Below are 25,440 nucleotides of genomic sequence, written 5' to 3'. Positions count from 1 at the left end.
TGAATAATATTAACGTGTTTAAGCAAACAGATAGTCCACACCGCCGGATTATCTGACTCATTTGAAGGCCAATGTAGACAAATTGTTATCGAGGCTTCACCACCCCCCTCCCCGTTTCCTATGCGTACATTATCAGTAGACCCCCCATACACAAGCGTACGCAATTGGGTTAACCCCCCCTCCCCCCTTATATGCGTACCTACTAAATGGATGGCCCCTAAAGTGCTGTTAGCGAGCACCTTTGAAGCCCGGCACGGCATACGAGGGGGCGAGTGGCCAACACCACGCCCGACCACCTTTGTCTCCCCAGTGAGCAAGGGGACGTCCAGGACCGGTTTAGATATTCGCAACTGTTACTGGTCGTGTGTGGGATTCCAACTTGGGTGGTGAGCTAACCATTGCTAACCATTGCACTACCGCTACCCTAACATTGGACACACACACAAAATATCTCCCTTATTTTTTTTCGAAATCACGCACGAAACTTTGAACAATCATCAGGCTCGTGCAGCGCATACCACTGCTTGAACGGAGAGAGATCGGTAATGGCATTGAAAAGACATGCCCGAGTCTGTGGGTCAAGAACACGTGATCGTGAAGACATCCTGGCTGGCAGATATTGTGACCTTGGTTGACCACAGCTCTACCACCAGGGATTAATTGAAGCCGGAACTGTCCAGGGCTGAGCTCCAGAAAATGTCCCCCCACCTCGTCCTAGCCCCGACAGCGGAAAATACGACGTGAGAAATTAAACCCCGACTATCACCACCGGACATGATGCAGGCCCACTGGGAACCCCAAAGCATAAATAATAACAGGAGCCCTCCCTTTCAATGCATATAATCTCCAGTGCAATGGATCGCACGGTATATAGATGTGAGTGAGATGACATAACACGTATAGAGATGAGAGAGAGATGAACTGGGGTTTTTCATGAAAACTTAATTAGCTTCTTACTTTTATTGCGTTTTGAATTGAGATGATATTTAATGCACCAATAATTCCATACACGAAACCGGAGCCCCCTTGAGCTTCCTGGGGCCCCGCACTTTTGCTTTCCTTGATCCTTAGCACCTCCCCTGAAAACCAAAGTCAGAAGATGCACGTTCTACGCATGACGACATGTGGCACTCGCAACAGCTGCTCCGTTGTGCCCCCATCAACCAAGCCACCAGCCACCAACAACCCCCACCACCACCAACCACATCAATCTCTCCAGTCCTTCCTGCCAAGCGGGGCCAACACTTAAGCGATCAGTTGCGCGCGCAACTCGATTGCGCGCGATCGCTCGCGGGAGGGACCCCGTTTTTTTTTTTTTTAAAGCGTGGCCAGTTCTTTCATCGTGAAATCCAGCGGCTCCTTGACGGCGGACGCGTTGGGGGTGCGGGTCACTCCATGGGCAGCGGCCGCGCCGTGGGCGGTGGTGGTTCCATGGGCGGCAGCGGTGGCCCCGTGAGCGGTGGCGCCGTGGTTGGCGGCGGTGCGCACACGAACCCGGCGGAAGCTGCCGGCCACGGACGCTCGCAGGGAGCCGAGGCGCTTCCACACGGTGAGCTGCGGCTCGCTGGCGTCGCCGGGCTCGCAGGGCATGGGCGCGCAGCCCGGCCCCGCGGTGCCCGAGCAGCCGCGGGGGGCACGGCATCGCCCCGACGAGCCCACGTGGCTCGACTCGGCCAGCACGGACGGCTGGCACAGCGCCTGGCGAAGGCAACGGGCGTAGGGTGAGTTGCCAACGCGCAACTCGCTCCGGCGGGTGTGCGACTGTGGTCGCCCAGAAGAGACCGGAGGCAACGTACGACGAAGCAATGCCCGATCGGCGAACACGCAGGCGACATCGCAGCGATGGTACAACTACTTCCGCTGCCTCCTGACGGCGGTTTGTCTGGGCTTGACCACGTGAGTGTCGAATTGTAGTTTGTTGCTCGGCATCTAACATCAGCAGCCGTACGGAAGAAAGCAAATAAGGTGCTTGTGAGCAGCACTTGCCCCAACAGTCTGCTGAGGCTGTTCGGAGGATCTTAGCCTTTGTGTTATATCACACGTGACGGTAAGCATCAGGCACGTATAGCGTGTAACTACTGACTTCAATCGAATTATTTCCCACCTAGGCTTTTGCCACCAATAGGATTCACAATTGATGTTTGGGTCGTCAGGTCGCATCAATAAAACGTGTGTTGTAAACCCTCCTCCATCAGACACAGCCAGTTGATGGGGTTAATTGGCTGATACTATATTGTTAAATGTCTGTGTGGAACACCACCCTACATAACGGTGGCACTGCTGCTGCTACTGCTGCAGCAGTAACACATCGGCCACGTTTGTCCATCGCGTGACAACTTTATTCATCGGCCGTGTCGGGCGGAGGAGGAGGGTGCACGACACTAAACGTTCTACCCGCGCGGCGATCCTGACCCAAAAATCAACGGTGAGCGGACGACCTTGCCAACCGTGGGGAGGTGGATCGTGGGTCTGCCTCGTGAGGTCGGGAGCTTTGAGCACCCTGGCGAATCGTAGGCGGGGAGGCCACTTGGTGGCGGAGGATTCACAAGGGTGAGGGTCGACTGGTTCCGTGAGTCTGCCACCACGGGCTGAGAACGATGTTGATGAAAGCAACTTTTTGTATTTATTTGGGAAGGTTGTCGTGTGGGGTGGCGGTGGGTGATGACCCATCTTTTCCCTGGTTGACCCCCCCCCCGCCCCGGTAAGGAGGAGAGGCGGTGGACATTATCTGGGGGTAATGGAAAATAGGGGGGCGGCTCGGGTTTGAAGAAAACAAAAACAAGAGCCTCGACGTCAAACACAAAACATACGCGGACTGCGCCGGAGAAACCCGCATCCATCCTCCACACGCGTGGAATGGGGTGGGGGGAGAGACGCAGCACGTGCCGTCTAGGTCCCATTTATTAATTATATATATGTCTATATACAGTATGTGTATATGACAGCCCCTGCTTTTAGAGGGGCTCATAAGCCCAAATGCCAAACACTCGCCAGATGGATCGTGAACGCCGCCCCGCTGACGGAGAAACACGAAAGCGAATTGCTGCCCGGAGCAATGTCCCTCACTGTGCCCAGAACTTCAATCCGTTAGAAATGTTTCTGTTAGTACGCCGGTCGAAAGCACCGTGGCGATGCACTGCTGGGTGAAGGCCTCCCCCACGCCGTGTCGGTCATAGGGGCGGTGTTGTACCATTCGTCACCACGCTGGTCCAGTTCGGGTTGGTGAAGAAGGTCCCGTGATGGGTGGGGAGGGGGGTGTGGGGCTGAGCGACCTGGACCAGTTCGGATTCTCACTCGCCGCCGATGTTAGCCGTGGACCAATGTGAAAAATTCAGATCACGGCACCCGAATAGCAGAACGCGCTCACCCCTGGTGCCTCCGCTCCAACCCGCTCTGGGCAATAAGCCATCGGCTAAATGTGGGGCGACGAGACTTGTGCCCCAATGTTAGTTGTACTTTTCTTGGTGGAGTGGAAATTTGTTTGGGAAAAATTAGGGAAAGAATGAAGTCACTGGGCCTGATTCCAGTTTCAATGAAAGGATCCACACACGGGTTTTTTTTTGTTGGCAAGAGAGTGTGAGCAAAAAAAAACATTCCATTATTGCAGAAAAAAAAATATGTTTGACAACGTACAGTCGTAGCGAGCTGTTCCACGATGTAAACTGCCCTGCCCTTGTGTTTATACCATGCTGTACTCATTTAAACTCAGGCCTCCCTTGAACATTAGGACTTCTGGACTGTGCAAGTTCGATGAGTCTTCACGAGTCTAAGTAAGTTGATGGGTCGCTCAGGAAGAAAAGTCGATTGGTCTTTGTGTAAGCCTATAGGTGTCTAAATAACTTCATGGGTTTCTATGTTGGTCTACGGGCCTCTATGTAAGCCTGTTTGTTTCTGTGTAAGTTTATATAAGCCTAGAGGTATCTACGCAAGTATATGAGTATGTAGACGTACGTAATATGTAAGGCTATATAGGCATCTGCGTTTATGTAAGTCTACGGGTCATAGTGAATTCTACGGTTTTCTACTTAAGTCTATTAATATGTCTGTCTATAAGTCTCTAGCAAGCCCGTTTTTTCCTACTTAAGTTCATGTCAGGCCACGGATGTCTGTGAACGTCTGTGGGTCTGTGGATGATTTTCTAACACAGGGGTTGTGCACTGCACGACGCGATGCCGGTAGCGCCACTGAAATAACAAAACAAAATTAAGGAAGAAAAATCATGCCACATGCACGGCTTTCGAAAACATTTCCAGTAGCTGTTACGCCTGGCGAGTGCGCCGTTAGCGATCGTAACGGAAGCGAGTGCGCCCAGCGCACAGGTGCGAGTACGTCCATAGGCCATGACGAGATAACGGAGCTCTGTTGGGGAGGGTGCAGTGTCCTTGTGAGTGGTGTTTTATGACATCATCACCTTGGGCGACAAGGCAAATCCTACAACACTTTGTTTTCATGGCCGCGTTTTGGGAAAACTGCCGGTTGATGTGGCAGGCTTTCTAAGGGGGTAAGTCTCTAAGAGCAACACAACTTTATTGTAAAGTTCCGTTCATATTGGATCGTCCTGTAGGTGTGTATGTTGAACTTCTTTCGCGCCGTGCGTAGCCAACCGTGCTAATTGGAGTTCGTTACAGACAGAAAGACATCATCCGTGACGGACGGACAGAAAAAAACGGACAGAGAGAGAGACAGGTGGACGGAACGAATGCACAAACAATTTTAAGCTGAGTCTGGAAAGCATTAATACCGAAACATTGTGAAATTGATAAATAGTTACCATGAAGATGACAAAGGTGGCGATAAGAAGGAATATGCAGACGATGGCGATGATGATGGGCATTGGGTTCGCCTGGATTGGCTGATCCCCCGCACTCGTGGGCGTCGCCAAACTGACCGTGGAATCCGATTGGACGAGACCTGTCAGGCTTGTGGCGTTCATGATTGCACTGAAATTATGTCACAGATGGCAGTGAAGGTGAATGTGTCAGCAGCATCATCAGCAGCAGCAGCAACATCATTATGAACAGCGACGTGGCAATCATCATCTTCAACGTTATCATCATCAGCATCATCGTTAGTATTGTCAGCGTCATCATCAACAAGATGATCAACATCATTAACACCGTCATACAAATCATCACCATCAACAAAATCATCATCACTCATTTTCCAAAATAAACATTATCAACAACACAATCATCACCAAAATCAATGTCATCATGAGCATCACCTTCAACAATCAAGAACACGTATTAACATGATCATTATCCAACAATATCACCGTCGTCGTCAACATCATTATCATTCCACGCCTTCCTTTTTATAACCATCGCCAAACTGGGTAAGCATTGATTCATCATCAGCGGATTGCCCTCGGAGCACGAAGGTGCAACGTCGCTGCGCAGAAATTATTGTGGGACTTGTAAGAAGGGGGCCAAGAGACTAATTACTTTAGCGGTGGCGGCCTTTGCTGCACTACGCAAACCACTTTAGAAGATCGGAGAGGTCAGCTTTAATTAAAATATACAAGTGTGAACTGTGAAGGCAGCGGTAATGCACGCAGTTGCTTTATGGGTCAGAGAGCAGGCCACTGTCAAAGCAATTGCAAAGATCGGCGCTTGTGGCCTGCGAATTCAGATGCGCTGCGGATGACGCTGGCAATTTCATGGCAGCAATGGGGGTTAAGCAACCTTGAAGTTTTTTCGAAGAAGGATGCAGGAGACGATAAAATGTCATGGAGAGATGGATGGCGCATTTTGCCGTGCAACTGGCCGTCTGAGTTCGAGTCCAGGCCACGGCTAACATCAGTGGCGAGTGTTAACTGATCCCGGCCCTAAGTCCACATCCCCCCTTCGCCAAAAACGCAAGTGACGCCAGCATGGTGAAGTATGGTCAAACGCCACCCATGACCAAACCAATGTTCTGCGGAGTGCGACTCTCATTAATAATAACACACTTTTTCTGGCATAAGGTATTCCAACGGTTTTAAGGTAATTTTGGGTTGCTGATTCCAAATCTGGCATCAGTTTTTGTCTATCACATCAGGTTTTTGAGATATCAAAAATTGCATTTTCAATAAAAACTGCAGAAGAAAAATATTAAATCAATGTGGATATCTACATAAAATGATATTATAAAAAACTATCTAAAAATACAGCACCATATTTTAACACTAAAGCAGTCACTGACTCGCAACAACTTGCAATCATAAGTGACAGAGTTAATTTCGGGTAAAATCAATGAAAATGGGGTATGCCGATAGCATAACATGAGATGTGATAAAGCAAATCTGAGATCAGATTTGGAATCAGCACCCTGAAATTAGTCTAAAACAGCTGCAAAAGTCCAGGCCAGAAAAAAAAGGTTTTTTGTTGACCAGTGTAATCAACTGATGGACGCACACTTTCACGCGTGTGCCGTGAACGTAAGAATAAAATGTAATTTACAAATTCATTACTTGTTAAATGTTACATTTTCGGTTTGGCCACGATACGTCGTGCGATATAAGATTCACGACAGACGCTTCCTCCGTTTTGCTAAGTATCACGATTAATGTTGCCCGTTCGACTTGTTCGTTTGTTCGTCAGCGTGACAAATTTCATTACGAAATAAAAAAAAATTGCAAGAACAAAATCAAGAAAATACACGCCGAGATAAATCTCTGATAACCATCCGAACAAAAGTATGCTTTTGTAAAAACTTATTTGTTAAATAAATGATGGCATGGCAATTATACGGCGCAGTCATTTTCGTAACTTGATGTGCCATTTTCTTATTAGCGTCCCTGAAAGCAAGGCACGTCAGAAACGCGCGCTGTCGATCGCAATGCGGAGAGGAGGAGGAGGGAGGGACGTCCGATGCATTCCCCGTGCTCCGTGCCTCGGAACGATTCCCTCTAATCAGCCGGGGCCCTGCCCGGCACCACCTGGAGCTCACCGCGGTGGTGGAACAGGGGGGGGGGGGGGGGGGGGGAAACTAAGGCAGACTTCTATAGAACGTGGCACCCACCCACCCCCATTCCTGAGTGAGACAATTAAACCCGCGGCTCACGTCTGAGACCCACGGAGCCCAGTGTCACCAAGACGCGCGCCTTGTTGACTGCGTGAAATTTCCCCCACCCACAACTACCACCACCAACCAGAGGTCGCAAACGGGTTTTGATTCCTTACCCGTACCCGTACCCGGCCACACCAGGGTCGCAAACGGGTACCCGTACCCGGCCGTACCCGTACCCTACCCGTACCTGGCCGGGTACGGGTATCGGGTACCTGATTGCGACCTCTGGGATGAAGCCATGTTGCAGGCGCGGGTGGGTTGATTCTAGGAACTTGAATTGTGAGAAGAGACAAGACGTTGGGAAATGAGTGACAAACGGTTACTCACCAGTGACTCACGGTCTACCCGTACCCGGCCGCACCAGGGTCGCAAACGGGTACCCGTACCCGGCCGGGTACGGGTAGCCGGGTATCGGGTAGGGTACGGGTATCGGGTACCCGGTTGCGACCTCTGCCACCAACTTAGCCAAGATTCAGCGCAGCTTCGGTTGGCTACGTGCGGTGCGAAAGAAGTTTAACATGCATAGCCCTCCCATACGTTAGTCCCCCCCACACACACACATCCTGCCCGCGCACATTCCTACTCTCCTCCCCCTCCTCTTGTCTCTCACACCCCCCCCCCCCCGTGTCATGTTCACGTTGAGGAAGGCTTCAGCCAACCCTGGTCAAACTCCTACGACGATCTGGGTGAATGGGGGACGCGCGCGCCAGTTTGCTCGCTCGTTGCAAAGCACCACGTGTCGGAGATGTGAATTGAAGGAAATCCAATTAGAAAAGATATGACCTAAAGCTTTCGTGACTGCAGGAATTCATATTTTCTTTGGGTCTGTCGGTAAAGTCACGTAGATAGGTTCAAGGAAAATAACTAAAAATGACAAAAAAACGACGACGTTTCGATCGTAACGCAAGCGGTCGAAACGTCGTGGTTTTTTGTTATTTTTGTTTCTATGTTCATGGAAAATGACCGCTTGAATAATGATCTATGACACATTTATCTTGTACCGTTCAAGAAATCATTGCTCACAACCCCTAGCAGGAGGAACCAATGTTGGTAAATTGGTTATTCAAGAAGAGATAAAGGTGCAGCCCTGCATTTCCCTGCTGGCGGGAGGGCCTTCACCAGAGTGAGCTCTCGATGGGTACGACGACCTTGGTCTACTCTTCCACGCTGGACAGAATGCCATGAAAGAGTTGGGTGCATCCACACGTGCTGATTGGAAGGTTCAGGGGTAAGGACAACAAACTGAACTCAAACATTAGTTTTAAAGAAACTAGTCTAGATTATTTAAAAGCGCATAGCTCCAGTGGCTTCCGATGAGACACTGACCTCGCCTCCTCCCCCTGCCTCCCTCCCACCTCTCAGTCATCCCTCTCCCGTGGGGCTCCCACACACGAAGTGGTGGGGGGGGAGAGGCAATGGGGGGGGGGGTATCAGGGGAGCTGCCGAATGACTCACTGCCGCGTCACCCATTCAGAGGCGATGGATGTTTCAGAAACGTCCTCATTGTTCTTCAAACTGCCGCGCCTGGAGATCGAATCGAGCCCGTCACTCCCCCCTCCACTCTGGATCGCAGGTCCAGCGTGCTAAGCGTCGCCACTCTCCACCCTCCCCCCACCAATAGCGTCTCGTCATTAACTCGGCAGAATCCCCTGGTGTGTCGATGTTGTACCATTTAGTTTTTCCTTGCCGTGAGAGTGCTTTTGTTGCTGTTGTTGTTGCTGTTGGAACGCTGCCAAATGAAATCCACGCACGACGGCGCGAACCCTGCCGCAGTGTCACAACACCAACGGGCAGTGCAGCTTTAAACGTCCTAAATATCATCATGGTTCTCCCTCCCGTTGGATATTCCCATCGCGCTATCGACGTTCGCGTCACTTGGGCTCGAAGTGGCTCGTCGGCATCTCTCGCGCGGCAGCTTCGTCGCAACAATGGTGGAGAACGGCCCGTGCAAGGGGATATCGTAGAACTACTTCCTAGAGCCATTCCAGTCACCTCTGATGCACTCTCCGAATGCATCCCTGCTGCAGAGAAATACCTGCTGCTGCATGGCAATCAAGGCGACACTTTTTAACTCATTTATTTGTTCATTTCCCGAGCTGGAATTTTTGCAGTGTTATGCCAACAGCAAATTTTACGTGAGCCCAACACCGCGACCCAGCTAATTAACCATCCAGATACTAGCACTCGCCTACCATTGACCATAATGCTTATCAACCAATCAGATACGAGCACGAGCCTACCACTGACCGTTATAACTTACTAACCGGCCAACCAGACACAAACACCAATCTCCCACTGTCTATAATTCTAACCAATCAGCCAACCAGACAATAGTATAATCTTCCCCACATGATACCTGGCCAACCAAACGCGTGCATTTGGCATCTAACTTATCAACCAACTAGCTACGATCATACACCTAACTGTGGCCTTAACAAGCTAACCAACGAAATCAAGTCGTGCTAGCCATTCCACTAACCTTATGACCATGATCTTCTTTGGGTCTTTCGGTAAAGTCACGTAGATAGGTTCAAATTAATAAAAAATAAAATAAGCAAAAAACTACCAACTTAACCATGAACATCTACCGAACCAACCCTCGCTGAGGCGGGTTCTTTTAAATTAAATTATAAATTCCCTGTTCTTTTTGTTCAGTGGGTGGATTTTTCTCTCTCTCCACTGTGCCGGCTTGTGATGGTTTCCCCGGAGACGGAGCTCTGGGAAGGCTGCCCCCAACATCAGAGAGGCTGACGCGTTATTTTTTTTTCTCTTTTTCCCCCCCCCCCCCTTCGTCCCAATTTTTTTTTCCAATCGTGCCGGGCCACGTCATGCCATCGGATGACGCGGGACACTTGGAACTCAGCACAGCGGCCCACCATCATCACCCCGCGTGGCCGAGAACAGCGGCCCGCTGAAGGAGATATCACAGATAGTTGAGTCTGATCTAGAGGCAGCACTTACACACACACACACACCCTGCGACTGAGACGTGTTTTATCGCGTGTCGGTCAATTTATGTTTTTCATTCAATTCGGAGCTGCAATGTTGCTATGTTGAGTGCAAAGCCCAAACTGATTATGACTGGGGTTTATTTACGCAGTTATTTGTCAACAGGCAGCGGCCATCTAATCACTACACTTGAGGAGCCATCATCATCGTCGTCAACTTCATTTCACCGGATAATAACCGAAAGGAGAAGTCAAGAATCAACTTGGACCAAAGGCGGCTGAAATCCAGATTCGAACCCAGGATCCTCAGCGGCGTTGCCTCAGGTTTCTCCAACCTGGCCCTGATGAGCCACCGTGCCACCTGGGCCACCTCACGATTCATTCTACTTTTAAAGCCATCCTTGATGGAAAAAAAAGTTGATTCGATGCCATGGGAGAGCAAACCGTGACACTGTGAGCAAATAGCAACTCAAACGTGTCCATTATATTCTTAATAATGGAAATGCGTCATTTCATTCGCAGTCAGCACGCTACTGCGTGCCTTGGCTGCAGTAAACAAACTCCCACGCGATAATCCACCTCGTTGAGCTATATGCGTGGCGGCTAGAGTCCTCTCGTCCTCTGGCTTGAGATGGCTGCCACCTATGGGTCAGATGATTGCCTGCCACCATTAAGCAATTGGTATTTAAATATAATTTTTTTGTCCTAAAAAGTGTACAATTTTTGAAAAAAAATTTCACGAAAATTAATTGTCACGCACAACGAGTCTGTGTGCAAAATGTCAGCCCGATTGGATCACAGGAAGTGGGTTAAAAAACGACCGAAAGATTTGCACGGTCGTAAGCGCGCAAGCAAGTGAACTTAATATAAAGGATTTATAAATAGCTCAGAGGGCCTTACCTGGTAAAATAAAAAATAAAGTTTCTAAGTTTAGTTGAGTAACGGCTCGCGTCTTGGACCGCCATTCCAGAGTCTGCCAGTTCGACTCCACTTCCCGGGCCAGAAAATAAATTCTACCTCCCCCCCCCTCCTCCACTGCCTCTGTCCACACAGGAGTGCAGTATGTGGATCCACGATTCACCACAGCTAATCTAACGTTAGATTGAGCGCGGTGAGATAAAGTGTGGGTACTTTCAGCTGTTCCAAGACGCCTAGAAGAGTAGGCTAAATTCCCCCCATGGGGTCTCCCCACAGGTACTCAGAAGTGTTAACAGATACAGTGCAGCTTGTCGATTGGTCAGCAGATCGCGGGCGGTGGGGTAAAGTGTGGGTATTTGCATCTCTGTCAGTTTAGAGTATTTGGCTGCTAAAATTTCCTACATTTTAAGACGCTTCGTTGAGCTGTCATTTGTGGGCATGTCGCTTCTGAAAAAGAACTATGTGGCTCAGCGGGTCTTGCCTGGTAAAATAAATGACGGACGCTTGTGTTGCGCCCGAAACGTCGTGATTTATTTTATACCGACGTGACTTTACCGAAAGAACCAAAGAGTATGGATTCCTGCAGTCACGAAAACTTCAAATCAATATTGGTAAAATAAAAGTTTAGTTTACGGTTTAGTTTTCGGTGTGAAATGTGTAGAATTAAATGACGCCCTGACAGCGGTTCTCTACCCAGAGTTTACTCTGGAGTGGAGGCTCACTTCCGCCGGCGGTGGCGTGAGCGAGCCATTGCAGGCCTGCGCCTTTATCCTATCAGCAGTTAATTTGCGTCGCATGCAGCCACCCTCTCCGGACATTCGCCGCGGAGTGTTTCAGCTCGGAATGTCAAACGCCGTTCTTTTGGGCGACACTGCGCGTGATTTATGAGCGGCCGCATTAAACATTTTTTTTACAAAAACTTTAGTCATTTGTCGAAAGCTGCTCTTCATCACTTCTTAAAATGTATCACAATGCATCTCGTTTGTCTAAATTCAAAACAGCTACTTTGTCAGTTAATCATGGGTGGATTAATTATCCTACATTTTTAATTGCTATTTTGTTTTCAATGTGTAATGGCAGCACGGAAAATTACAGCAGCAACTGCAGCAGCAACTGCAGCAGCAGCAGAAACTGCAGCAGCAGCAACTGCTGCAGCAGCAGTAACTGCAGCTCCCTTTGATGCTGTTAATCCTGCATAATGCACATGCATATGCAGTACTAATTACATTCCTGCATTTCCCATAAATATGCTAAATTCCTGTTGATATGCAAATTCCTTTGTCAATGCGCCCAGCTTATATATATGCTCTAAGCCCGTGTGCTGTTTCATTCAGACTCTGTCGCCTCGACGGACCTGGTTTTCACCTGAGGACGGCTGCTTGCGTTGTGGCCGAAACGTCGTGAGAATTGTTTTATTATGTTTTATTTTTATTATTTTATTACTTCCCTTCTACGTGACTTTACCGAAAGAACCAAGAAGATTGGGAAAGTGGTTTGACTTTTGCAGTGTCCCAGCAGTGGTTCGCGCTACCGCCTTTCCATCCGTCCGTGCCGGCCTTCATAGGTGCTCACTAACAGCCCTTGCCCCAACAACTTCCTAGCGTTGTTCCCGCTGTGGCGCAGGGTCCGCTTTTCGGCATTGTCTTCTCCATTTGGCTCGGTCCAGGGCATCTTCAGGGGATGCGTTGACCGTCTTCATGTCTTCCTTTATTCGGTCCATCCATCGCTTCTTCGGACGTCCGCGTGGACGGCGGCCCTCTGACTCAGCCCTTGCCCCAACAGTCTGTAAAGGCTATTTATTGTGTGTGTCCGTGGGGCGAGCCGAATTCGATTCCCGCTCACGGCCAACGCCAGTGACCATTATCTGAACCATTCCTGGACCACCCCTAGGTTGACTCAGCCTGAAATGAGTACCTGATGCGATGCGTAAATATCGCTACTGGTGATACAAAGGCGGCCAGGCGCGGTGCACGTCACCCCCCCCCCCCCCCTCGTGTGCTGTTCTGGCCTCTGAAAGTGTACGCTAGCAGCACTTGCCCCCAAAGTTGGTTAAAGTTATACGTGGGAACTTTATCTTTCGGTGTGTGTCCGCGTGTGATGGGAATTTAATTTGCTGGCCCGCCGGCCGCCAAGAATCGGTGTTGTGTGAACAGAAGGGGTCAGGGTTCAGCGTGGAGCTGTGTGTACGCGCGTGTGTGTGAGAGCATTTGCGTGAATGTGTGTTCATGCATGCACTCAATCTTTATCATTATTGACGCTTGTTAACCCAGGAAAGTTTTACTGAATCTCACGACTCTTTTTTTAGGAAGGTCTTGCCAATTTCTTTTCAGTGGGGGCGCGATGATTACTATGTTTACTGAATAATTTGTGAAAGTAATTTTTGTCAAAAAAAAATGTTGGACCACGATGCCGGCACACGATCTTTTGGCGTTCACTTGCGAAGCGCATATCTGTGCGTCCGTGCCGACGTGTCTGCGTGAGTGCGCAGCGACGAATATTTGAACTGTTCCCTGGCCTCTCCTACGTCTACTCAGCCTTAAATGAGTACAGCGTCTGGCGCGGTGTGTATAAACATCAGCACTGGGGAGACAAAAGGCGACCGGGGCGTGGTGCTGGCCACCCACGCCCTCGTGTACCATGCCAGCCCTAATAAGTGCCTGTTGACAGCACTCGCCCCAGCAGTCTGTTAAAGGCTATACGGGGGATATTTGTCTTGTTTGCGTTGTGTTCTTGTTGTGTGTGTGTATGCATGTGTAGTGACATAGAATGGGTCACTATGGCGCCTAACGCCATAGAGAGGGAAACTGGAAGTGTAGTAGCCCTCTCTGCCAGTAGGGCATGCAATGTCATGGAACGGGTCCCTAGGGGGCGTAGGGCTGGTGGCTGGCAGAGAGGGGGCATCTGAGGATGCAGCAGCCCGGTTGGCTGGCAAAGGCACGTGATAGGCCAGGGTAAGGATGTGGGCAAAAAGGTGACAGAAGGGACACGTGGGGTATGGCCCAGAACCTTCTGGTAGGTTCCAGATGGAGGCGTGGCTGAGGGCGGAGCCAGGCCACGCTGGGGGGCGTAAAAGGAAGGTCCCGAGGCTGGGTCGGGGCTGTCTACTGGAATGGAGTCCTGCGTGCCACGTCTTCCCCTGGGTCTTTGGTCTTCGTGCTCGGCATCGTGGGTCAGGCAGTGTGGCGACTGTCCTGACGCGGTTTATGTCGTTATCCCGTTGTGGTCCATGTAATAAACGTGTTGCCTCCTGAGTTCGCGTGTTTCTCTCAGTGAACCCACTACACATGCACTAATGCAGCCTCATGCATGAAATGCAAATGTCTAAAGCCACAGAGACCATCTTTGTCTCCCCAATGCTGAGTTTTGATCCTTGCACACTGCACCAGGTAATTATTTAAGGCTGAGATCACCCCATGGGAGACTCGTGACAAGTTATGACACCGCTTCACCGTTGACGTTATCCGTGGCCTGAAATCCAACCCAGGAGAGCTGGGTTCACGGCACATTGCGTTAACCACTGCACCACCACTCCCCATCACACACACACCCCCTTTAAACCACTCACCGCTCATACACACAGTAAGCGCGGTGGAATTAAACTCCGGTTAGGGTGCAATTATTATTTGCCAGTGTTTATTATGTTTCCGTGATCCAGTTGTGAAGCCGTATAAGTGCTTAATTAACGGTGGCTCTAGGCAGATAACCGTGGCATTCCTGCATGAACAACTGTGTGTGCGTGTTTGTATAGGGGAGCGGTGGTGAAACGGTTAGCACACTGCTCTACGAATTCGGCCACCCGAGTTCGATTCCCGCTCAAGGCCAACACCAGTGACGATTATTTGAACCGGTCCTGGGCCTCATCTAGGTCGACTCAGCCTCAAATGAGTCCCTGATGCGGTGCGTAAACATCGCCACTAGGGAGGAGACAAAGGCGGCCGGGTCTAGTGCTGGCCACCCACTCCCCTCGTTTACCGTTCCGGCCTTCATAGGTGCTCGCTAACAGCACTTGTCCCAACAGTCTCTTAAAGGCTATAACGGGGGATCTATGACTTTCTTGTGTGTATATACAAATGGGCCTCTGTGTGTTACAGGAATAGGTGGTGAAGTGATTCACGCACTTTGAACCCGGTTCGATTCTTGCTCACGATGAACATCAGTGGCAAGTGATTATCCGAACCTGTCCTGTCTCACCCCTAGGTAAGACACAGCCTTAATTGAAGTACTGCACCAGGCGTCATGTGTAAACATGAGCACTTGGAAGACGAACGCTCGCCAACGGCACTTGCCCCAAAAGTCTAGGGCTATACGGGGGACCTTCGTCTTTGTATGTACGTGTGTGCATGTGCGCGTGTGTGTGAGAATCTCAATGCATTAATAGGCTACCTTGAGTCATTTAACATTTGAAAGGTAATCTTTACAAAATCATTTAGCAGTCGCTGTACCCCCCGTGGCTCCGTGTGTTGTTCTCGTTGCTGCCGGTGGCGACGGTAAGAGTGGAAATGTGGAGGCGGAAGGGTTGAGTGGAATGGATCGTTGTTGGTGGCAGCAATCGAAGGTCGGGGGGTGGTTGGTGGGTGGTGGGTGGGGGGGGCGAAAGATACGTCGCGAAAAGGTTAATTTAAATTAACCGCTGCATCACAACCCTAATGAGGAAAGTTTATTTCGGCCCCGTAAATGAAACGCGACTCTGCTCAATTAGCGGTGGTGGCGGGGATTCCTGCGCAGCTTGGAGCAGCAGCAGCAGGAGCAGCAGCCGCTGCAGCCTCGGCTACATCTGTGGCGAGGCTTCGGTGTCCGCGGGTGGACAATAGTGAACAAGGGTGGACAAGAGCCGATTATCCTCACTGTGCAGGACAACGCCGCCAGCCTCAGCCACACTAAACTATTTAATTTAATAATATAGGTTTTTGGTTCAGATCGCGTTATTTATAAATGTGTCGTAACCTTCCACCACCCGACACGGCCAAACAGTAAAAAATGTGTCACATTTTTCAAAGGACAAAATGATTCATTTCTTTAGCCCACCGGTGTGCTGAAGAGAGAATCAACAGCATTTTAAAATTTGAGTCGTACGACGTTTCGCTGATAATAACAATCAGCTTCATCGGGCAAGAATGGTGAAGCTGTTTGGCCGTGTTGGGTGGTGGAGGGTTACGACACATTTATAAAAATAACGCGATCTGACCCAAAACACCTATATTATGAATAATATTGGCCGCGAAAGCCTCACACGTGTTATTTTATTTGACCAGGTAATGGGCCCGCTGAGCTATGTAGCTCTTTTTCAGAAGCGATCTGGCCACAAACCGATCGCTCAACAAAGTGGCTCATCATCATGCTGGACATTCTAGCAGCAGCCAAACACTCGAAACGCGTGTTTCTCAACGTGGATGGGAGAAGACAAAAAAACCCGGAGGACCCGGAGAAAAATCCACGGGAAGAGGGGAAGAGCAACACGCAAACTCCAAATATGCAGCAGGAGCGTCAGGGTTGGGATTGAACCCACATTATTATTCATCACCACCGGGGTGCCTTGGTAGAAACTGACTAATCCACCCCTTAACTCTCCCTCCCTCCTCCCAGTCCTCCCTCTCCCGTGCCGCTGCCGTACACGGAGGTCGACTGCTTGCAGTGACCACGCCCCGGTCAAACCGCCTGTGGTGGAACCCTGTTTCAAACCGCTGGATGAACGGAGAAAGTTGCGGAGGCGGTGGGGGGTTGTAGGTGTTGCTTTAGAAAATCCATCGCATTCAAGTTTGAACCGCCGTGCAGGATCGAGTCTTCCAATGGCAGGTGTGAACTTTTTGAAGTGTATGTACAGATGAAGGTGCAGCCCTGCAATTGTTCTCTCGTGTCGCTGCTGGTGGAAGGGGGGGGGGGGGCTCAGCTAGAGGGAGCTCTATAGTCCCCTCTCGACGGTAGTTTGACCTTCCCTTCCGCACTGGCCAAACATCTTTGTATTATAGGTGGGAGTTCCCAATGTAAATTTAACACTGCGCAGGCTTTGCACAGACAGTATTAACACATTCCTGCAGAGGGAGCTGGTAGGAACGTTGGGTTGCTCGGTCAATGGCCAGGGTCAACGGCGGCGTGGTGTATTCCGCAAATATGGCCGACTGTGAGGGCGGGCACAAGCCGGCGTGAGTAGGTTAAACGTTGAGTTTCATAAGGGCACCACGGAGTGACCAGCCCTTCCCCACCCAGCCCCACCCCTCTCACCCCCCACCCAGCCCCACCCAGCCCCACCCCACCCAGCCCCTCCCCTCCCCCTCCCCTCTCCACCCAGCCCCACCCCTCCTATTTTTGGATGCATGACCGGACGGACGGACACAATAATCCCCTGCTGGGCTGGTGGAACCGGGTGGTTTCTACCAGTATTATTATTCGTAATAGATTTTTGGGTTGCAATGTGTGAGTACAAAAGTTGTTCCATGAACCGTCCTCCACCCGACACGGGCAAAATTAAATGTGCACACTTCCTCGACGCGTGACAAACTTACTAATTGTCTTGTTTCTGGTGGAGGAGGTTTTTACGACACACAGTTTACTTGCGTGGCGATCTGACCCATGCAATCAATGTAGGAGACTCATGACACGTATGCACAGTGGTAGGTTAAGTGTAAATTTTAAGGTTTGTTGTTTGTGTCGTTTAGTATATTAAGCTTACCTACTCTTGTTTTATTTTTATCGTGTTAGATACAGTGTTACCTCGTTATTCGCGAGGGATGCGTTCCAGAGATGCTTATGAAAATCACATTTCGCGGGTAACGATGTTGGCCTCCGAAAAGCTATCTTTTTATGAGTTACCTTAAATAAATAAATACGTAAATAACCACTTAATCAATTACTTTATCGCAATACTTTATCTCCCATCACTTGATCTCGTCACTTAATCTTGGAACTTTATCTCCCATCACTTTATCTGATCATATTATGTCGCATCGTTTCATCTCATCGCTTTCTTTCTCTCTCTCGATGCAATCGTGTAGAGTTCCAGATGCCATTCGCGGATAGCCAAACATCGTGGAAAGCAGAATGAGGGAACGCCGTAATGCTATTATGCCAAAGGTTGTTCATGATTCAAGAACTCTCGACTGGATTTTAAACAAAGACTGCATTTGATGACAATTCATTTCAGCTTGAAATACAACTAACCTCGTCCGTTACAATAACAAAGGCACGCAGATTTTCCCCTTGAACCATCCCTTTAAATGTTAACAATGCTTCAAGGCGCCGCGGTATCGTCAGAAAACACAGAGTGCCAAGGACATAACGTGTGGGATAAATAAATACTTACACGACGAACGGCAACGGCGTAAGGTCACGAAATCGTCGCTGATTCCCTTCACCCAAGATAGACTCGCCGAGTCTCTAACCTCATTGCTCAGCAGCGTCCTGCCTGAAGACGTTTGGCCAAATCGCGTCTTGCAGAGTGAGCCATGTTTGTACGTTGAACTTCTTTCGCACCGTGCGTATCCAAACGTGCTCATAGGAGGTGCGGGGGAAGGACAACAGAGCGAGTATAGAACGCTTTCCATTGTTTTGTATGTGGAGAGACAAGCGGATATACTGTATTACGGGGATGTATTGTGTGCTTATCTAATCAGGGGATAGTAGTGATGGGTGGGACACGTGGTGTGCAGGGTGGGGGAGTAGGAGGTCAGGCCACCGAGACGGGCATTGGTCGACGACTAATAGGAAGAGAAGACCTAAAGCCAGATTCTGGTGGTCATGGTGATGATTTATTATTATTATTATTTTATTATTTTTAAAATAAATTTTAATTTCATTTTTTGCCTACGTGACTTTACCGAAAGAACTAAGAGTATGGTGATGGTGGTCGTGGTGGTGGTCGCGATATAATCTGGCAGAGGGATGGAAGCGATGGCGAGATTATCTTACATCAACGTGATTGGGCATGATGACCTCATGGCCCTGACCTTGTTATCCTGTATTTGTAGTTTGCCATCGTTACAAGTTCAGTGAATGTAATCACTTAAGTGGTTTAAACATGCAGCTGACTCTAATTATTTAAACAGGCGGGACCACGTGGGACATTTATGCAAATCGCAGCTGTGTACAAGGATGGTTGTGAATTTGTTCCAAGGGAACAGGCAAAGTTGGAGCCATGCAGTTGCTTGCTCGCTCCACTGCTGGCTGAAGGGGCGTCTGCTGGAGGGAGGCTCTGGAGACCTCCTCTCGAGTCCCTACCCCGTGCGGGGTGATGTCATGCAAAACATGATTTGTTCTAACATCGTTGGGAATCTAGTGGCCTCTAATAGTATTATTATTAAAATTAATAAAATAAAAATAAAATAAAAATCACGACGTTTCGGAGGCAACTCAAGCTTCCGTGTCAAGTGATACAGCTATCGTGCTGTATCACTTGACAAAGGTAAAGTCACCTACGTGACTTTACCGAAACAACCTAAGAATATGAATCCTTGCAGTCACGAAAGCTTCAAATCTAGAAGTATTATTATTATCATCTTGTTTGCACGATAAGGTTTCACGTAGTCTCTTGACACTTTTCTCGCGAATCAGAATATTTATTAATACCGTAAGAATCTGATGAGCTATTTTTTTCCACACATGTCCAGTCGGGTCACTGGGTCCTGCCACATTCTAGCAGTTGGAGGGGGTGAACAAGGGGAGACAATCATTATCAAGAATTATCCCAAATTAGTAATTTGCGGGTAATTCTCCAATTTTGCTCCATGACGCTGGCACACAATGGCCTACCCCTTGCGAATGACGTCACGCGATCTTTAACGTCCACTGTGAAGCCGACGGAGCGTCATGTTGTTCCGGCCATTGCACGCCACCGCACTGTTAACCAGGGCGGCCCGCTGGAACCGATCCGAACCACGTGCTCCTGCTGGGCCGCGTCGCCGCCCGTGTCCGATGGCTGGACCCCATCGATTAAAGTAAATAAATAACGCGGTTGATCACGTGGCTTCTATGTGGCCACCGCCCACTTCTGTACCCCTCCCCCTCTACCCCACCCCGCCCGCTGTGAAAACAGACGCTGCTGCTGCTGCTCCTTCCCCGCAACTCGCTCCTTCTGCCTCTCTTCTCCCTCTCCTCTTTCCTCCTCCCCCCTCCTCCCTCATCGTCGCCGTCTCATCGCTCGCTCACATCTCGGCGCAGCCATTGTTTCTCCAACTGCTGCTACCCTTCCTGATCTAAGTCAAGGAGCCTAAACCATCGTCACGTGATCTCCGGTCGTCATCCTCGCAACTGGCTTTAGGCTCGCCGTCAAGCAAAGACGGTCGCCGCATCGCATGCCCTCAGATGCGCTTCTGCGGCCGTCTGCAACACTCTTCATTCCGATATTAGGAAGACACCGGAGCTCATGCGCTTTTAAATCTGCATTGAAAACTCGTTTCTTTAGAACTGGTTTTTGTGTTGAGTGTGTTGCCGTTCCCCCGATTTAGCACGGTGGTGTATCACGGGTAAGCAGTGTCATTTGCTCTTTAGTCTTCATTCACCAAAGCGGAGTGATAAAAATATTCTCACACGTGTGATTCTATGAACGTACCGTGAGGCTACGAATGGGCACGAACCCTAATTGGTTATTCTGGAGAGTCTCGCCGAGTCTGCTACATCAGGATGTTTGGCCAGGGGCGTGGATGGGCGGATCGCTTTCACGTCGGGAGGAAATCTGAGAATCTCGACAGAAATCCCACGACACACACGGGACTTACACTCAGGGCACCACACAAATGGGTTTATCTAAATATATAAAAGGGAAATTTGTGAACATGTGTGTCTGTTCAAAATGTTTAGCATACTTCCCAACGTGCAGCAAACTTGAAATTTGGCATGTGGGTAGCTTTCAGATGGTACACAATGCAAAAAGTATAACAATTTACTTTTGTATTTTTTTTGCAAGGCAAGTGAGCGATGACGTCACATCTGTGATGTCACCCGCATGCGGCAGCGTCACGAAGTGTGCCTACTAACGTCACGCATCACCCCCCCCTCCCACCCTCCGCGTAGGGCGTGTGTTAATCCAAGACAAGAATCCAAGTCTCGGACGAAGCCGGGTGGTAAAGCTAGTAAGTTTATAATCCCATTTGCCTGAGCTGCAGTCGTCTGGCCAAACTCGCAGCCGTGCAGGTTTTGGGGAGTTTCACAAACCTACGTGATCCACCAATTACTTGCGTCCAAAGAACTCGACACATTCGTCAAGAAACACTGTGGCCCCCCCTCGGATGAAACATTTCCAACAGGCGACGTTGCAGGCAACGGCCTCCAACGTGATGCATTACAGAGTCTCTCCAACACGCTCGGCATTCAACGCAATGGGGAAGGTGGGGGGGGTTGACACTCGACATCTTAGCACAGACAGATTCAAAAGTCCGTCGTCACCCTTCCGCCTTTCTCCCCGGCCACCTCGGAGCTCGAGGGGACGACGAATTGCCAACCGCACGGAGTTTGCCATCCCGAGCAGTAAACCAGGCTCAAAACGACCGCTTAGCTTCGAACACGTGACGATATTCGGGTGCATTTGGGGTGATTTTGATGAGGGGCACGGACCTCTAAATCGGTGGCGAGCGAGCGAGGGCGAGAGAGAGAGAGACAGGGCGAGGTTCGGGGATTTAGAATGCAGGTGGCCGATTGTGCCCGGGTCGGCAATATACACCGCGCGGCCTTTTGACCGGGCAGTTAGCCCCATCAGATTGAGCCTTCTCTTTTGGGAGATTTGCTCTGCACTCACGAAGGGTCAAAGGCCTTCTCTCGCAAAGGCCTCCCGCCCCCCCCCCCCAAATCGTTCACCTTTGTCGGTAACGTCCTCTCCGCCGCCGCAGACATTTTCAACAAAATTTGCCCCCCTCCCCCCACCGAAAGAAAATCGTTGTGGGTTATTTCGCTCTTCTCGTGTGTGCGCGTATATGTGTGTGGGTCTGTGTGTGGCTGTGTGTGTGTGGGGGAGCGGTAGTGTAGCGGTTAGCGCGCTGAGCTACTGAACCTGGCGACCCCAGTTCGATTCCCGTTCACGGCTAGCACCAGTGATGAATATCTGAAGCGGTCCCTGGGCCTCATTTAGGTCGACTCAGCCTCAAAGGAGTACATGGTGCAGTGCGCAAACATCGCCACACGGGAGACAAAGGCGGCCCGGGCGTGGTGCTGGCCACCGACCACCTCGTGTGCCGCTCCGGCTTTCACAGATTCTCGCTCACAGCACTTGCCCCAACTGTCTGTTAAGGCTGTACCGGGGGATCTTTCTCCTTGTGTATAACATGTACATCGCTTTTATATGAATGCAATGATGGATAAAGGCCTCCCGATGCCATGTTCGTCTTTGCGCTCATGTGACAATAATTCACTGCGCTAGTCACTACGTAGATTTGAAGTTTTCGTGACTGCAGGGATCCATACTCTCACGATGTGTTTTGAATGCAGAGGACATCGATGCTGCAGCACGGTAAGATGGGGATACAGCGATGCATTTCCATGCATTATTGCCTGCTAATGACATCACTCCGCAGCAGCAGCAGCCTACAGCACCTGTTTATCACACGGTCGTCTATCCAAGGAATAATCAGGCTTGAAGCTTTCGCGACTGCAAGGATTCATATTCTTTGTTTTTTTTCGGTAAAGTCACGTAGATAAAAAAATAAAATTAATAAAAGTAAAATACAAATAAAATAAAAAAATCACGACGTTTCGGAGGCAACACAAGCTTCCGTCTTCAGGTGGAACCGTCACAGCACGATAGCTGTATCAATATATACAAGGACTGTTTTCTTGGAATTTCCCTCACTTGATACAGCTATCGTGCTGTGACGGTTCCACCTGAAGACGGAAGCTTGTGTTGCCTCCGAAACGTCGTGATTTTTATTTTATTTTTATTTTACTTTTATTAATTTTTATTTTTTATCTACTTGACTTTACCGAAAAAACCAAAGAATATGAATAATCAGGCTCCACCCTGCTTAGCTTCTGAGATCTGACACGATCGATCTTGCCACCTCCGTGGGGTTTGTCCCCAGCTGACCGGGCAGTGGCGCCTGTTTTCGGACACGGCAGGAATTGATCTGTGCCATCATGATCCGTTGTCGCTTATTTGCTTTGGACTCTTTTTGCAGGACACTGCACGGCGCTGGTCGACCTGCTACTTGACTGAGAAATGCGTCCCAGGTTTGGTCTACAGTGGAAAGAAGTGGCGACCCTAACGGGGCATTCCACGTGAGTTTAGTGAAATCTACGAGGATCCGGCTGCAAAGAGATGTTTGGACAATTCGTCTTTTTGAAAAGGATTTATAGATTTGATTTACTTGAGCGGAAATCGGAGCACACAGAGGAAACCCAGCAAATATATGAGGGGGGGGGAGAGCAGGGAGGGGGCGTGGAGGTTTTTCAAAACTCCGCACAGATATATTCAAGAATCTATTGCTGTACAGCAATCTCTTTTCTTCCTCGAAACCCAAACCTTCAACAACCGGCAAGTCCTGATGGTTAGGCCTACCCATCCAACTACTAACCAGGCTCAAAACAGCTTAGCTTCTGGTATCAGGGTGATTTGGTCATACGCATTTGATCAGGGCAAGACTTTAGCTTTGACATCTTAATGATCGTTACATTATATATCTCTTTTGCCATTTGGTGTTCGGCGGTCCGAAGAAAGCTTTTGCCTTTTGAATTATCCGCCGGTATCCGATCGTGGAAAAAGAAACAACCCAGCAAAGCGGTCTACGTATCCTGCAAATCCGCTCCGTGGATCGTAGGTTCCCTTCCACGTGCTCTCGCTAAGCCCGCTGCTGCTGCTGCTGCGGCTGCATCACAATGCGACGACAAGCCGCATGCCTCTGGATCAGAATATTTATTTATGAATCGTATGAAGCTCTTTTGCACAGATGTCGAGTAAAGGGCGGGTAAGAACGTGACAATAACCAACGATGCAACAACAACAGCAACAACAACAACACACGACGGGAATGCAAAGTATAGGATATAAGTATACAAATGAAACTGAATTAATTTGTTTCATCCTTCCAGGCAAAGACCACCGAGGTTTTGACGCGGCAGCGCAGAGACGTGAGCGCGTCTGAGAACGCCGCGCAGGAGGAGAAGACGAGAGGGAGGGAGGGAGGTCACGGACGTTACAGACGCAACGGGGAATTTATTTTTATGAAGAGGAGAGAGGAAAGGGTGGTAAGGGAGACAGGAGGATACGGAGAAAATCTCACTTCGATATTCCCGGAAAATAAACGTCGAAATGATGTTCTGCTCAAATGAGCACAAAGTCGGCGTTTGTATCCAGTTTGTCGCCCTGAAAGAGTGGTGGAAAGTCCTCATTCCTGTGGCGAGGACGAGTCTCTCCGCATGGCGGCTGCTGACCTCCACGCAAAGTGGTACTCATTTTGACGACCCCCGGAGGGAGCGATGATTGGTCTGAGTCAAAACCCAACGAGACGGCGTTTGAACCCGAATTCCTTCCGAATGCGAGCCGTCCGCTCCGCCTCTGAGAGCGAAAATCAGAGACTAAGTATAAAATGAGGAGTTCGTGTGGTCAGTCAGAGCTGGGAGAGACGAGAGGGGGGGAGGGGACTTAACCATGGACTGGAACAGTGGGATACATTCAACAGTGCCGAAGACGAGAAGGAGGCAACGGCGACTGAAGAGGCCAAACAACTGTTTGCCCAACATAAAACGCAATGTGGATTCATTAATATGGCATCTAAATTACAACTCTCATCTCGAGCCGCTTTAGAAACACAGTGGCATGTGCATTATGTAGACAATGATATATATATATGTTGTTTGTTTGTTTGTTTCTTCTCGGGAAAAAAGTGACAGTAATAGGCAGAAGAGAAGTTGAAGGTTTTGATTCTCGACTTGAACAGGGGCAGGAGAATCGTAAACACGAACGGCGGGGGGAGAAGGGGGGGGGGAGTCCAGGCAGTGGGTGCAGTAGCAGAGAAGAAGCGACCTTCTCCATGCTGCCTCGGTTGGATTTGACAGAAGCGCCTGGGTGCCGGAGTAGATGCTACAGGAAGGGGGATTAGAGCGAGATGAGAGGAGAGAGAGAGCGAGAGATAGGAACACATTGAAGTAAGATCTTACCTTCTTCGCACGCTTCTTACAAGCCAGCGGTCTCGGGATTTGGCGTGATAGCTGCACGGGCAGGGGCGATGGTTTTAGAGACGATGGCGGTGATGAGATGCTGGTGATGATGATGTGGTCGAGGCGGTGGTTGATGATGATGATGACGGCGGCGATGATGGTGATGCCGTGCTGTTTGCGTTAATGGTGGTAGTGGTGATGATGATGGTGATAGCGGCGGTAGTTGCGGCTGCGGCCAGCGGGTGGAGTGGGAAGTGTTGGGAGAGTTTGCGGTGGCGAGGAAGACGAATGCTAAATAAATAATTAACCGCGCGACAACAGAATCGACATAAACCTCCTCCTCCTCCTTCGTTGAAGACGCCTCTCCGCGGCGAAACGAAGTCCGCACGCGGCACAAACGTTCCGCCCGAGTACGCCAGAGTCAAGTTACGATTCCTCGGGGGGTGCCATT

At 49.7% G+C, this 25,440-nt stretch overlaps 1 protein-coding gene across 2 annotated transcripts; it reads right to left on the bottom strand.

Annotated features, from left to right (window-relative positions):
- Positions 1–326: 326 nt before the first annotated feature.
- C47H10orf105 (chromosome 47 C10orf105 homolog) lies at positions 327–25,440 on the bottom strand. Of its 2 annotated transcripts, none has more exons than XM_061571201.1 (3): positions 24,990–25,440; positions 4,772–4,940; positions 327–1,698 (listed from the first exon to the last, which is right to left on the bottom strand). In XM_061571201.1, the coding sequence occupies exons 2-3, from the start codon at positions 4,931–4,933 to the stop codon at positions 1,318–1,320; spliced, it is 543 nt and encodes a 180-aa protein (XP_061427185.1). In that variant the 5' UTR covers positions 4,934–4,940; positions 24,990–25,440; the 3' UTR covers positions 327–1,317. The 2 variants fall into 2 exon arrangements, with proteins under 2 accessions (XP_061427185.1, XP_061427184.1); XM_061571200.1 differs by lacking the exon at positions 24,990–25,440 and adding an exon at positions 9,530–9,638.

The sequence above is a fragment of the Lethenteron reissneri genome, chromosome 47 (assembly GCF_015708825.2).
Source record: "Lethenteron reissneri isolate LAM-NWPU_2019-01 chromosome 47, ASM1570882v1, whole genome shotgun sequence".
NCBI classification, from domain to species: Eukaryota; Metazoa; Chordata; class Hyperoartia; order Petromyzontiformes; family Petromyzontidae; genus Lethenteron; species Lethenteron reissneri.
Note: the sequence above shows the minus strand (reverse complement) of the source record. Positions and strands in the feature narration are given on the sequence as shown.